Source organism: Stigmatopora argus, chromosome 20 (assembly GCF_051989625.1).
Source record: "Stigmatopora argus isolate UIUO_Sarg chromosome 20, RoL_Sarg_1.0, whole genome shotgun sequence".
Lineage (NCBI taxonomy): Eukaryota > Metazoa > Chordata > Actinopteri > Syngnathiformes > Syngnathidae > Stigmatopora > Stigmatopora argus.
In genome coordinates this window covers 10,741,172-10,754,802 of record NC_135406.1, presented here as the reverse complement: position 1 = coordinate 10,754,802, position 13,631 = coordinate 10,741,172, and the positions used below count along the sequence as shown (strand labels likewise).

Below are 13,631 nucleotides of genomic sequence, written 5' to 3'. Positions count from 1 at the left end.
TCCTCTAATAAACACTGAAATTTATCATTAGGAAATGATTAAGAAAATTGCTAAGTAGAAGGTTAGTTTCTCTAAATTTTAATTGTGGTAAGAGTGAGCAACAAAAAATGGCTCTTATATTAAATAAACACAATCTTGGAGCAGAATAGCAATTCAACAAGTGCAATTTAGCTATTTTAGCAAAAAGAGAGTGAATTGCGATTTAGACTTAAGTATTAAGAATTATCCAAAGTGTTAGGTAAATTGTACCTGACAAGTTTAGATAAAATAATTAATTTAGGATAGGCATAATTTCCCTGAGATGCAATAAACATCATGAGATGTCATCAGTGGACGGATGATATTTCATTGTTTTTCCCATCAACAGATGAAATATGCTTTAGCGTGAGTCATATTAATAACGACTAGAACAGGGGTGGCCAACTCCGGTCCTCGAGAGCCGCTATCCGGTCTGTTTTCCATGTCTCCCTCCACCAACACACCTGAATCAAATAATCAGGATCGGTATCAATCTTCTGGATGGCTTGCTGACGAGTTGGTCATTTGATTCAGGTGTGCTAGAAGAGGGAGATATGGAAAACACACAGGATAGCGGCTCTCGAGGACCGGAGTTGGCCACCCCTGGACTAGAATATCACGGATCGCCTAAGAATCAAACAATTGATGCCAACCAAACAACATTGACCTATGTCCTTTTAGAATGACTTGCCATGACACAGCGAAAGGTGGTTAGCTGTCAAGAAGCCCCAGACTGGGGATGGCGCTCTTCACCAGTGATAAAAAAATTTGCAGACCACTGATGTCTGAAAATGAGTGTGAGTGTGAATGGTTGTTTGTCCCTTTTGTGTTTCTAATTGGCCAACCACCAAGATATATAATCAATCAGATATCAAGGTGGAAAATGATTTAGAAAATTTAATTCAATTTTTGATGAAAATTATGGAAAATTGTTTAGTCCAATGAAATTTTTGGTGAAAATGCAGCAGCAGTACTCCAAACGTGAAACTTGAAGTGGAGAAAAAATATATGCTATGCGAAATTTAGGAGCACTGAGTAAAACAAAAAACAAAGACAGTGCATGATACAGAATTCCAAAGTACTATGGATTCATAGTGATAATGGCATCCAAATTGTGTTAACAGAATAATTGACTGAATTGAAAAAAGGTTCCATATTTCGTTATGTAATCATTGCACCTATATAACGAGGTCAACCAGACAACAAAATATGGACATCCTATTTAGTAGACATACCAAACGGCATTATTCACTACACGATTGGAACTGGATGATGAGGCTAATCTGGCTATCTGCATAAAAGAAAAAACTTTAAAGGAACGCATTGAATTTGGGTTAGCAGAAGGAGACTGTGCTTCCAAACAGAAAACAGACTGGACCAACGGCGGTCCCGGGAGCCTGGGTGCTCAACACAAGTGTTCCTGACCAACCAGCAGACATGAAAATAGCGGGATCCATCTTCTGCACTGTAAGAAGGTTCTCTCAGTTGAAACGTATGAGGAGACAGGTAAGATAAACTTTTTGACGTAATCAGACGAAATGGCAAGCACTCCAATATTGATTGGAAAGATTATTGCTCGGGGAGCAATGCTGCAAGGCATAAGGAACTTTTTATATTGGTTTTATTGTCTCCATAAAAAAGTGAAAGCGTTTCAATTGAGACTAAACCTTCTTACAGATATTTAAAGTAAACAATTGAGACTAAACCTTCTTACAGATTTTTAAAGTACACAATTAGAGAGAAAAGAAACTACAATGGATAGAAATGTTACTAGATTTTAATTTTATGCCTGACTATTGAAAAATATTGATTAAGAAAGTTTTATAGGAGATGATTGGCGAACTCCAAAGACAATGGAATGTTACATTTGATAAAAAGACTACTAGATTGGGATATTTTGAATTTCAAACAACTGAGTTTAATATGCAACACAATACACATTTTTGAAGGAATTGGGACTTGATTAGTATGCATTTTATAAGTAATGAGTTTTAATTGCTTTAAAGGATACAATTATGCTAAAATATTAACCTTGACAAACAAGGGGTGATTACAATTTAGTGCGTTCAATTCTATTCAGAATTATAAATGTGTGCATTTTGTTTCTGGATATTAATTGATGTGAATTTAACTGTTACAGAGAACGGGAAAGCTCTTTTCCTGAGGAGAAAGCAGCCTGGTTTGCTTCTTGTATTTTTCCTATTTTTAGTATGATTAGTTAATTTGTGTAATTTTAGGAAATAAAATAACAAATATGGTTTTTGATCTTAACAAGGAAACAGTGATCATAATAGAATACCAGCTAGCATATTTGATTTTGACTGATAAGGCATTTAAATTTGCACAAACTATAGTGATGGAATAAGTAAGATTGTTGCGATTTTTGTTCATTGAGGTATTAAGCCGAACCAAATAGCTGTAAGCAAATGTTAGCACGTGTTGAAGACAACGACAGAACAGAGCAGCTAAAGCAGCAGCGCAAACACTTACTGGACAGCATACACAACAACAAAAGCTGAGCCGATCTCAAGGACAGTCTGCAGACGAACTGTACACAGCTAAAGGCCTACCGTGCCTACCAAAAATGTATTCCAAAATTGAGCCACAAATGTCTCAACAGGGAGGATGATATGATGGACATCGAAATACCTACTTTTAATTTTTTTTGTAGTAACTGTTTAATTTGTTACAGATATAATGTGCAAGGTAACCTCAGGTCCAAACTCAGGTACCTACCCATTTGACATTATGCACATGGATTTTATTGATGTGTAAAGAATATGGGATCGCCAGAATCATCTGGAGTGACAATGGAGCTTATTTTGCAAACAGCATAGTGCAAAACATGGCAAAACACCTAAGTAGAGCGAACAAATGGTACGATAAAACCAAGGCTTAAGAAAACCATGGGGAACATAAATAAGCCATGGCCAGAACGCCTAACACTGGCCAAAACGTATATGAAGATAGTATCAACTTGCTCGGGATTAACACCTTTTTGAGATAGTTCATGGAAGACCATTCCAACTTCCTTTATGGGAAGATGAACCGTGACGATAGACTAAGGAAGGAGAGAAACTTATCCAAAGAACATGTAAGCTGCCGTGATCCTTTTGTCTATCTTACAGGAGGTGGTGAAGCCAGATGACTGGATCCTGATCCGAGTCATAAAAAGGAAGTCCTGGTTCTCTCCACGATGGGAAGACCCATTCGTTGCCCAACTCACCAACCTCCACAGCAGCAAAGATCACTGAAAAGTCAAAGTCGATTCACCAACCTCAGGTCAAGGTAGTTCGAGACACAGGTGACTTGAGTAGACTGTAAGTCGGACGGTGTCAAAACCCTTGTCCGTGAAAAACTCATCTGACGTCTACTCACCTGCCACGAGCACCCCTCACTTAACCCTGACCTCCCATAGACTTTGCACCTCTATACAGAAGCCACAGTGAAAGCTGTTGCCACCCACATCACATTGACTGGACTGTCAGTGACTGCACTGTCAGTGACAACCTGGGCGTGTCTGAACGCCCCACCCACAGAGACTCAAGCTGGAAACCAAGATGGTGACATACTCCTATCACAGAGGAGAGTGAAGTGGTATGGAAAGAACAATCTGGAGAACTACTATGAAGAAGATGTGTGGTATAATTTCATGGTATTCCAGAAAAAACTGATTGTTGCGAATGAAAGTTGTTATGTGTGTAGCCGTATACCCATTCCCACAGATCCTGACATCCCAAATTCACTGGGTCTAGGCGTCAAATTTAAATCTGCAGTGGTGCAGATGGTCTAAGATGCATTCCTTTTAAGGAGAGTGAACATAACAGTAAGAGATCAAAATCAGTGCAAAATCAGTCCTATTCAAACCACATGATTCAATCTGGGGTAATGATGTTCCTGGTGACCAAAAGTTGTGGTCTACCCCCCCAGAAAAATCATACTGTCACTACTTCCCCAACTTGGGGTGGATAAAGTTGTGCTCCGTGTAAAGACATTGAGCTGTTACATGAGTGTTCATTAACCAAACTGTCAAGGCCCTACAGGGTATAGCAGATGATTTAAAAGCTCTTAGGGATGTTGCAGGACCAATAGTCCTGGATCTGATAACAGCCAAAGATGGAAATGTGTGTGCCATGATGGGAGAACACTGCTGCACCTTCATCCCAGATGAAACCAGTACATTACTCGTGCCGTAGTTGAAATAAAGGCCCTAGTCAACACCATGGCCCAGGATCATTCAGCCGTAGGTGTATCATTGTGGTCGTGGTTAATAACCGGGTCATGATTCTCAATTCTGTTTAAAATTGCAACCTTGCGGTTTTTGTTACTGTTCTGTATTTTTTCTGTGTGTAATCCCCTGTATGAAAGTTATGATTTAAAACACAATCCAGCACACGCTAGTACCTTATACTGACACAATATCACTGCACGACAGACCATACTGGAGATTCTCGCATTCTTTCGAAGTGTGACGAGTCCTCTATGCAAATGTACTTGTCTTGATTTAAAAATTGGGTTCGCTCATTAAGAGAGACGTAGAGGAATTTTTACCACTGAATACACCATTTCTCGCCTCTGCCTTGACATGTGATTTTGTTATTTTCCATACCCTGTTGAGTAACTGTCAATGATATTTGTATTCTAGAACCTGGAGGGGAGGGATACAAATTGATATGTTTAATGAAAATTCTTTTGTTGGGGTAATCATTATTATAAATGTGTTTGCAATGAATATAAAGCCTTATAATATACATGCTTACTATATTAGTCAATATATTTGCTTATTAGGAATAGTAATGCTCATCCTAAATGTGTAACTATATTAAACAATATAGTTATATGTGTTGATCGCTTCCAACGAAGACAAACGCCTACGCCAAGGTCGCTCTCCAGGACAGAAGCAAAGGACATAAAACAATCCACTGAGTTCTTGCTCCGAGGACTGATTACTGGAAGATACGCGTCGACCTCTTCCCCAGATGCGAGTTCACAATGAAGATCGGTGAAGGACGCTTAAATTGTTGTTGGGTCAGCGGATGGCTATCAAGCATATTGTTTTAATTTGTGACGCTAGGTTGACGCTTGGGTTGCTTGATTATGGAATTGTTTTGTTTCTTGCTTACGCAAATGGAATTGTTTTGTTTCTTGCTTACGCAAATGGAATCAATAACCTTGTAATTGTTTTGATTTGAAGCCTTAAATAGGCAGGACATAATGCCGCTCTTTAGAATAATCTTGGGTGGGGCGAGCTGCCGGATGTATTCTCTCTTGCAAGAATTAAATGTGATGTGACTACAGATGCCTTTTTTATTGAAAGCTGAATTGGAAAAACCTAAGGATAAACCTACAATTGGATGAACCTAACATCTTTCAAGTCACAACAGGGGGGAAATGTGAAATATGAATTGTATTCTTATATTTAATCTTGCACCCTTCTGCACTCTTATGAATTTAAAGTCACTAGAATAGAATTTTTACTGACACCTACAGGTCAAGGCCTGTCATCACTTTGTATATAACACACCCCTTTTCGTGTTCCCGCCTAAAGTTTGTCTCCGCCTAACTTCTATTAAATACCATCACCGACCGAGCGGACGGCGTATCTGGTTGAGGGAGCTTCACGTGGACAGCTCTATCCGTCCGCTTTATGATATGTCAAGTGCCAGATTCAGCAATTGTTTCTTAATCAAACAAACACCAGCGATGTTTCATTGAAACATCTGTTAGGGCAGTGCTCTCAAGATATAACACATCTCCCTGAACAGGAACAATTGTTTATAAAGCAATTAAATGTGGTCACACATTACTGTGAACAGGCTACACAAAGCAATGATACAATAAAGGCAGACACAAGTCATATATGACAAAATTCTGGCAGCAATGGACATTATTTTGAATATATCACAAAATTGCTTCTCATTGGTTTTATCATAAATATACTACCTTGATAACTATGAATATATTTACATACCGAAGCATGTTCATTTATGCAAAATAAGAAGGGCGTGGTCATGTTTTATGGAATTACTTACCTGGATATAAACCTGGTAAAATCATTTTTTAGGTTTGTGTTGCTTTGTAAAGATTTATTCTTGGCTTATTCTCATTCTTGTTGTTGGAACTAATTCATAAACATTCAATAACTTCGAATTAGAGGAAGCACACAGAGTCGGCCATGATGAGTTTTATCTAGCTTCAGCTGAAGGAGGGAGTCAGAGCAGCCAGCGCCAGGAGCGCGTCTAACCTCCAGCCTGACCAGTTTGAACTCCCTGCATCCCCCCAACAGGTCGACCAGTTTTATTGACAAAGGTCATGTGACATAGATACAAACTTTAGGCGGGAAAATGTGAACAAAGAAATGGGCGTGTCCGGGTAGATGACGCGCCCCTAACTCATAGGTGTCACGGACGGAAATTTCCGCTAGGCCATGCAAAATTCTATTCTAGTGACTATACTAAATAAACCAATTGACTAACAAATAGCATAAGAATACATTCCATACTCCACACTTGTGATTGTCCATTGCCTTCACCTGTGCATGTCAGCCACCCGTTTTCAATGTCTCGTTAACCCAAGTCTGTGTATTTTAGTCCTACTTACTTTGTCCATTCTTTCAACAGTTAAAACAAAATGTTTTGTTGACTTAAAAAAAAGACCCAAAAAGTATTTTTCCCCAAAAGAGAGCTTTATTGGAACGATCAAAAATATGACACGTTATATATTGCATTAAATCGGTTTAAAAACATGATTCATCTTATAACATGACAAAAGTATAAAGGCATTGTACAATTTCTTTTTTTTCCAGAAAATTCATTCTTTCATACCATATTTCTACTAAAAAAAGACACATCCTAGATTCAATATATAAATGATAAATATAATCCACGTACAGTGGTACCTCGTCATACGACCGTTCGTCACACAATATTCTCTTTTTACGACGGAAATTTCGTTCGACTAATTCGCCCGTCATGCGATCAAAATTTCGTGATGCGACCAAGCCTTTTTTGCATATCTTTCGTGTATAACAATATCTACGAGCACTGAACGATTAATTCAGACGAGTTCCGACCAGGAAACGCACAACGCACATGCGCGGGCAAAAAGAGGGCTTTCTGGGTAATGAAGTATACTCGTGCACACAACGCCGATAGGCAATGGCACTCTTTCTCAGAATGAAACTTCATTACCCACAATCAATACGTGGGTAAGCTGAGCTGTTGCATTTCCTGTTATTTTTATTATCTAATACGAGGAGTATTATATTACTTCTCGTTCGCTGCTCCTAAGAACATCAGCGGCACTGGCTCGCAATTCCCTCTTTGTAATATTTCTGGTCGCAACTCTCTCTCATAGGCGCCGTTCAAAGCGGCTGCGTTCAGAGCCATTTCAACGAGGGAGTTGCGAGCCGGTCTTTATGAGCAGCGGAGCGATCAATAAAATGTACTACAAGACTATTTCTTGTTGGCAAGTGGTCGTGGGTTATCCTATTGTGAGGACATTTGTGTGAATCATTTTCGGAATATTTTGAAGGGAATACGTAGTACAACAGCAAACAGCCCATCGATAGTGAACGTGAGGGTGGAGGCGTGGCAAACCGCCAACCCGATAAAACTAAGGTAACAAAAGATTACAACAAAATTAGAATTCAGTTTTGTGTAAAGTTACATTAAACGTATGTTTGAGTGTTTGTATATATTAATCCAAGTTAATTTAAATTTGTTTGTTCCGTTTACGAGTGCGTTGTCGTGGGAACCCCCCCCCAAACATCTGTCTCCCGTCGGCAAAATCTGCCCAATTTTAGTTTGATTAAACACATTTTATTACTATTAAACCACTAGTAATGTGTTACTTTGTTAATAGATGGCGAATTAGAATAAATATTTTTTTTTCCAATCCAATATCCTGTTATTGGTTTTTTCAGTGGGTTGGAACGAATTAATTTGTTTCCCATTCATTTCAGTGGGAAACGTCCGCTCGAGTTACGAGAATCTCGTCATACGATCTCAGTCCCGGAACGGATTAAGATCGTATGTCGAGGTACCACTGTATTATGTTTTCATAACACGCAATAATCTTATTTGATTTGTTAGCAAATTCAAGATGCAAACGTGCAATGGTTCAAATTTCTTAAGGATGTCTTTAACTGAAGACATTTTATTTTAATAGTGTGGAACTATGTTACAGAATCTGATCAGGAAAACATTGTTTTCCAGTGTGGGTTAATAAATGTTGTTTTAAGCTTTCCTTGTAAGCGAAAGCTTGACCGCAAACTGGGCTTGAAAATGGTTTTTCACCAGTGTGGGTTCTAGCGTGACGATTTAAGTTTCGCTTCTGTGTGAATGTCTGTCCACAATCTGAGCAGGAAAATGTTTTTTCACCAGTGTGGGTTCTTGCATGACTATTAAAGTGTGCCATCTGAGTAAATCTTCGACCACAAACTGAACATAAACATGGTTTGTCACCCGTGTGGGTTCTTGTGTGTCTTTGTAAATCGTGCTCATGAGAAAAGGCTTTACCGCAAACTGCGCACGAAAATGGTCTTTCACCAGTGTGGGTTCTTGCATGACGATTTAAGCTTCCCTTCTGTGTGAATCTTTGTCCACAATCTGAGCAGGAAAATGGTTTCTCACCAGTGTGGGTTCTTGCATGACTATTTAAGTTTGCCATCTGTGTGAATCTTCGACCACAAACTGAACACAAAAATGGTTTGTCACCCGTGTGGGTTCTTGTGTGTCTTTGTAAATCGTGCTCATTAGAAAAGGCTTTACCGCAAACTGAGCACGAAAAGCGTTTTTCACCAGTGTGGGTTCTTATGTGGGTTTTTAAGCTTTCCTTGTGTGTAAATGTCTGACCACAAACTGAACACGAAAATGTTTTTTCACCAGTGTGGGTTCTCGTATGTCTTTGTAATGTTTTCTTTTGAGAAAATTCTTTACCGCAAAATGAACAGGAAAATGATTTATCACCAGTGCAGCGTTTTAATTTGACTTTGGGGACAAATCTTTGTCTGCAAACTGAGCACGATAATAGTTTTTCACTCATGTGGCTCGTCATATTTCTTTTCAAATTAGACCTTTTCCCGAAAGTTTTCCCACACTGAGCGCATTTGCAGAGTTTGTCGCCACTGGGATTTTTCTTAACATCTTCAACATCATCATCGTCAAAAAGCAAGTCGTTGTCATCTGATAAAGGAGCAATTAAATTTTCTGCTCGCCATCCATCTGTTGAGCTGCCGCTCAGAAGCTCCGCCCCTCTGTTGGCCACGCCCAGACCATCTTCACTCTTGAGAGGCTTACCAGTTGACCTTTTGACACATTCTTCATTTCTGATTGGAGGTTGCTCTTCTCTTTTGCACTGTTGAGAGAACTCTGGTTCCTCCTCTTTATTTTGGGGCCATGCTGAGGCGTTTGCAGGCTCTGCCCCTTCGCTGGCCACGCGCAGATAATCCCTTTTCACAGACTCACCCGGTGACCGGGTGAAATGATCTTCCTCCCTTTTGATTGGATGTTGTTCGTCTCCTATTTGTTTTTGAGGGAACTCTGGCTCCTCCTCTTTGATTTGGGGGAGCTCAATTTCCCCTTCAAGGTCAACAGACTCCTGCCAAACAGCATCAAGATCATTTCTGAAACCTGCAAAGACACAGAGATAAATGATTAACCGGTTTCCAAATTATAAAATGACTGAATTTCTGGTTCACAGAAATGAAACTAAACCAAAGAGGGCGCCATACATGCATTTCGTCACAATGCAGTACAGACGCTCCCCTACTTACGAACGCAATTGGTTCCGAGCGATTGTTCATAAGTTGAATTTGTTTGTAAGTTGATTCAGTGCTATATTTTGTATTATAATTTATGTTTAAGGCCGATATAAATATATTGAAGGTTTATATAAGTGCATTTGTATGTTTAAGGCTTGTATAAGTAACACGCATTGGTTTGTACTGAAAAAAAAAAAAAAAATGGAGAGAATATGTACAGTACTGTAGAGAGAGAGAGAGATTTATGTATTAGAAACTGGCCAAAAGAAGCGACCTAATGACGATTGCACAGTTTTCTTTTTTTCATCATAAATGATGCGGTAGCTCTGTATGGCATCATTCAATCGATTTGCAAACTTTGTGCAACGTTCAATATTTGGGTCCTGCTGCTCGATCTTTCTGTTTATAAATGGTACTGATGGTCGAACGATTCAATGCCCGTGAAACGCTCACCACTCTCACGCGCATCAAGCTTCGTTATTATTGCCACTCGTTTCAAATGAAATGGCTTGCGTCTTCCTTGCAACTCCCTCAATAGAAGCCTTTAGCTTTTTACCAACCATATTCAATATTGGATGCATGAGATATTTAATGATACACATGAAAAAGGTTCTTTGCACACTGGAGATACATTCACGCACTTCCGCATTGCAACGAAGAAGAAGGTAGATGCTGGGTGAGCTGAGCTCTCACAGCGCCAGGCGTCGGTATTAGCGGCGGAAAGAGTACTACTCCAAAAAAGGCGCGAAATACAAAATTGGACTTGCGAACATTTTTGGACTTAAACGCAATTTGCAGACATGTTCGTATGTACCGTTGTTCGTAAGTTGAATGTTCGTAAGTAGGGGAGCGTCTGTACTTACAACAGCAACATGAGTTGAAAACTGTTTATAGGTGCATTTTTCAAAGTATGACACTTTTGGTCAGAAAAGTGTCTTCACTGGTAATGTAGCTCCTTAAAATTAGTCAAATATTTTTTGGAGCCTTTTCATTGTAAACATTCTCTTTTATGTTTTAGATTTTAATTTAGTTAAAATGCTTTTGCCAAAGGGGAAGCATTAGAAAAAGCATTATCAGTAGCAGGTCTATTTTTATTTGGGGGATTAATGAAATTGAAATAGAGGTATAGTCTGAGTGGACACTCTAAATTGCCCCTAGGTATGAGTGTGAGCGTGAATGGTTGCTTTTCTCCTCGTGCTCTGTGATTGGCTGGCTACCGATTCAGGGTGTTCCTCGCCTCTGGCCTGAAGGCAGCTGGGATAGGCTACAGCACCCCCTATACAAGATTTAGCATTTCAGAAAATGAATGAATGAATGTTGGGATTAAAAACAGTGGGAGAAGCCCAACGTAGCCTCGGCAGCAAACCTCGACTGGGTAGATGGTGCATTTCCAGACAATTTTCTGGCATTCGGCTGTCAGATTCAAGTATTCGGCAATCTTGAGCTCAAAGGTGGTACTGGTAGTTCTATGAGGTGAAGTGCCCTTGCCTTGGAGGACCATAACTCAATGTCTGTGCGGAGTGATGTAGTGCTGATCTCTGATGATAGTTAATATTCTAATTATTTATAAGCTGCATTTGAATTTTAGCATTAAATATGAAGTACTTTTGCAGGCCGCACCACAGTGGCAGTGGGCCAGATTTGGCCCTCGGGTCGCAACTTTGACACCATTGTTTGAATGCTGCTCTCGTTGTTGTTTAGTGCATCTACATCTCTATTTTTTAAATTTTCAATTTAGAGCATGCAAATAAGTGTTATGTCACTCAAGCATGTAGCCAAAAATGGAGGGCGAGTAGCAGGAATGACTCTTGAACGCCTCTGGTGGGCGCTCGCGCTTTGCGTAATTTGACAAATACATTGTTTGTTATGTGATAAGGATACAATAAAAGGAAAGCTACTGTTTAATGCCGTTATTAAGTATTAACACGCGTTGAGACTCATTCTTTCCCTCCTAGAGTGGTTACATTTGAATAGAAATATAATTTATTACCTCTTTCTTCGAACGGTGCTAGTGCGAATTCATGAAAATGTACGTACGGTACTATAGTGCCATGTCAATAGAATACCTTGAAGGGAATATATGGAAATAAAAAGTGTACCCACCTTCTAGTCTATGAAGAACAACTTTCTCGTGCGTTATGTTGCAAACTGTCGATTGCTCGTGAGTTGAATGCTCCTGTTTGACCTCAAAAATTTCCTCCTGGAGCTTTGGCAGTTGTGTTCTTGCCGACATTTCCACACGTGAATTCTGATGATGGCGGCGGCTTTGATAGCTGCTAGCTATGCTGAGCTAAAATAGCCAGGAAACCTACAAGAGTTCTTCGTCGGCCCTTTCCTTTATAGCTGCTAGCTCAGCTAAAGCATAAACAAGCACTTCAACGACTTATTTATTTGATAGCTGCTAGCTATGCTGAGCTAAAATAGCCAGGAAACCTACAACGAGTTCTTCGTCGACTTGTTCCTTTGATAGCTGCCAGCTAAGGTAAGCTAAAGCATAAACAAGCTCTTCAACGACTTGTTCCTTTGATAGCTGCTAGCTAAATTATGCTAAAGTATAAACAAGCTAGTCAACGACTTGTTTCTTTGATAGCTGCTAGCTGGGCTAAGCTAAAGCAGGTTTTGCTGATAAATAGTGATGGAACGAGCGACGCTGGTGCGTCAGCACTGTGCCGATAGTTCAAGAGAGAAAGCCCATATTGGGGCGTGTAAAGCTTTAAGAAAGAATCACGTGACCGGAACAGGAAATGTATCGTTTAGCCAAAGTGTGATAATAGTTTAAAGAAATAAACTGTATCAAAGTGTCGTGGGTCTGTTGGACGGACTTTGGCGTAATTATGGCTCGTTCTGAGAAGTTTTCCCCAGTGTGGAATCATTTTGATCGTCTGAGGCAAAACGAAATAATCACTTTTATTTCACATGATTTACCAGTTAACAAAAATGTGGACATAAGTTAAAAATTGTAACTCAAATTTGATATATTTTACTTATAAACTCCGTTTGGAATTAAAAAAATGATTTTTTTTTACCTGCAATGATTTTCTAACTACTGCAAGGGTCACTATTGGATGACCAACACGGTTTCAATACAGTGCCGACACAGTGTGTCAATACAATCCTTGAGGTACCATCGTCCAATCACCACACCTGTCAACTTATATGTTTTTCCCGTATTTTATACGTTTTTTGATCATTTCAAATTGTGTACGCCGTATAACAACTTTTGTACGGGATTTTTTTTAAGTACGTTTTTTGTAAAACGGATCTCGTTTTACGCATTTCGGCTCTAATCCGGATCGTCTCGGTCACAAGTAGCAGACGAAAACGTCATCGTCAACTGCTAATATTGTCATGCTTTAAGCATGATATGCGCACACGCATGCCCCTTTCACACGAAACAGGAAATGATAAATCATTTCCTGTTTCGTTATTTAAGCAGCTATGAGTCATAGCGCTTGGGTCCGAATACATTCACGGTCGCGTCACGACAACGCGGCGCGACCATAACACTTTTACGTGCACCCTATGTGAGTAAATATGTGCCGCGTTGCATTTGTACGGTTTTCTATTGCTTAATACGGGGAATTCCAATCATTAATACGGGGAGGAATTGGCCCCAAATGGTTTTAATTAAAGACACCAAAAGCAAATTGAAAACATATAAGCCCAGAATCCAAAATTACAACAAAAAAAGAACTAAAAGAGGTAGAACACAAGAATAAATACACTAACGTGGAAAAACAGTTGGGTGACACACAGGTGAAAGCAATGGACAATCAACGACAAGTTTCAAGCCATCATTTTTTTTCGTTTTATTCATGGTTATATATAACTAAAAAGATTGAATAAATTC

At 39.4% G+C, this 13,631-nt stretch overlaps 1 protein-coding gene across 1 annotated transcript; it reads right to left on the bottom strand.

The window, feature by feature from the left end:
• Window positions 1-6,700: 6,700 nt before the first annotated feature.
• On the bottom strand, window positions 6,701-12,464 carry LOC144065581 (uncharacterized). Its single transcript, XM_077588556.1, has 2 exons — window positions 11,885-12,464; window positions 6,701-9,650 (listed from the first exon to the last, which is right to left on the bottom strand). The coding sequence occupies exons 1-2, from the start codon at window positions 12,012-12,014 to the stop codon at window positions 8,200-8,202; spliced, it is 1,581 nt and encodes a 526-aa protein (XP_077444682.1). The 5' UTR covers window positions 12,015-12,464; the 3' UTR covers window positions 6,701-8,199.
• Between the last annotated feature and the right edge of the window lie 1,167 nt (window positions 12,465-13,631).

Coding starts and splice junctions, on each gene's coding strand:
- LOC144065581 (XM_077588556.1), bottom strand. CDS start 12,014: ATGTCGGCAAGAACACAACTGCCAAAGCTCCAGGAGGAAATTTTTGAG. Junction 9,651..11,884: donor TGTTCTTCATAGACTAGAAG/GTGGGTACACTT, acceptor GTGTCTTTGCAG/GTTTCAGAAATGATCTTGAT.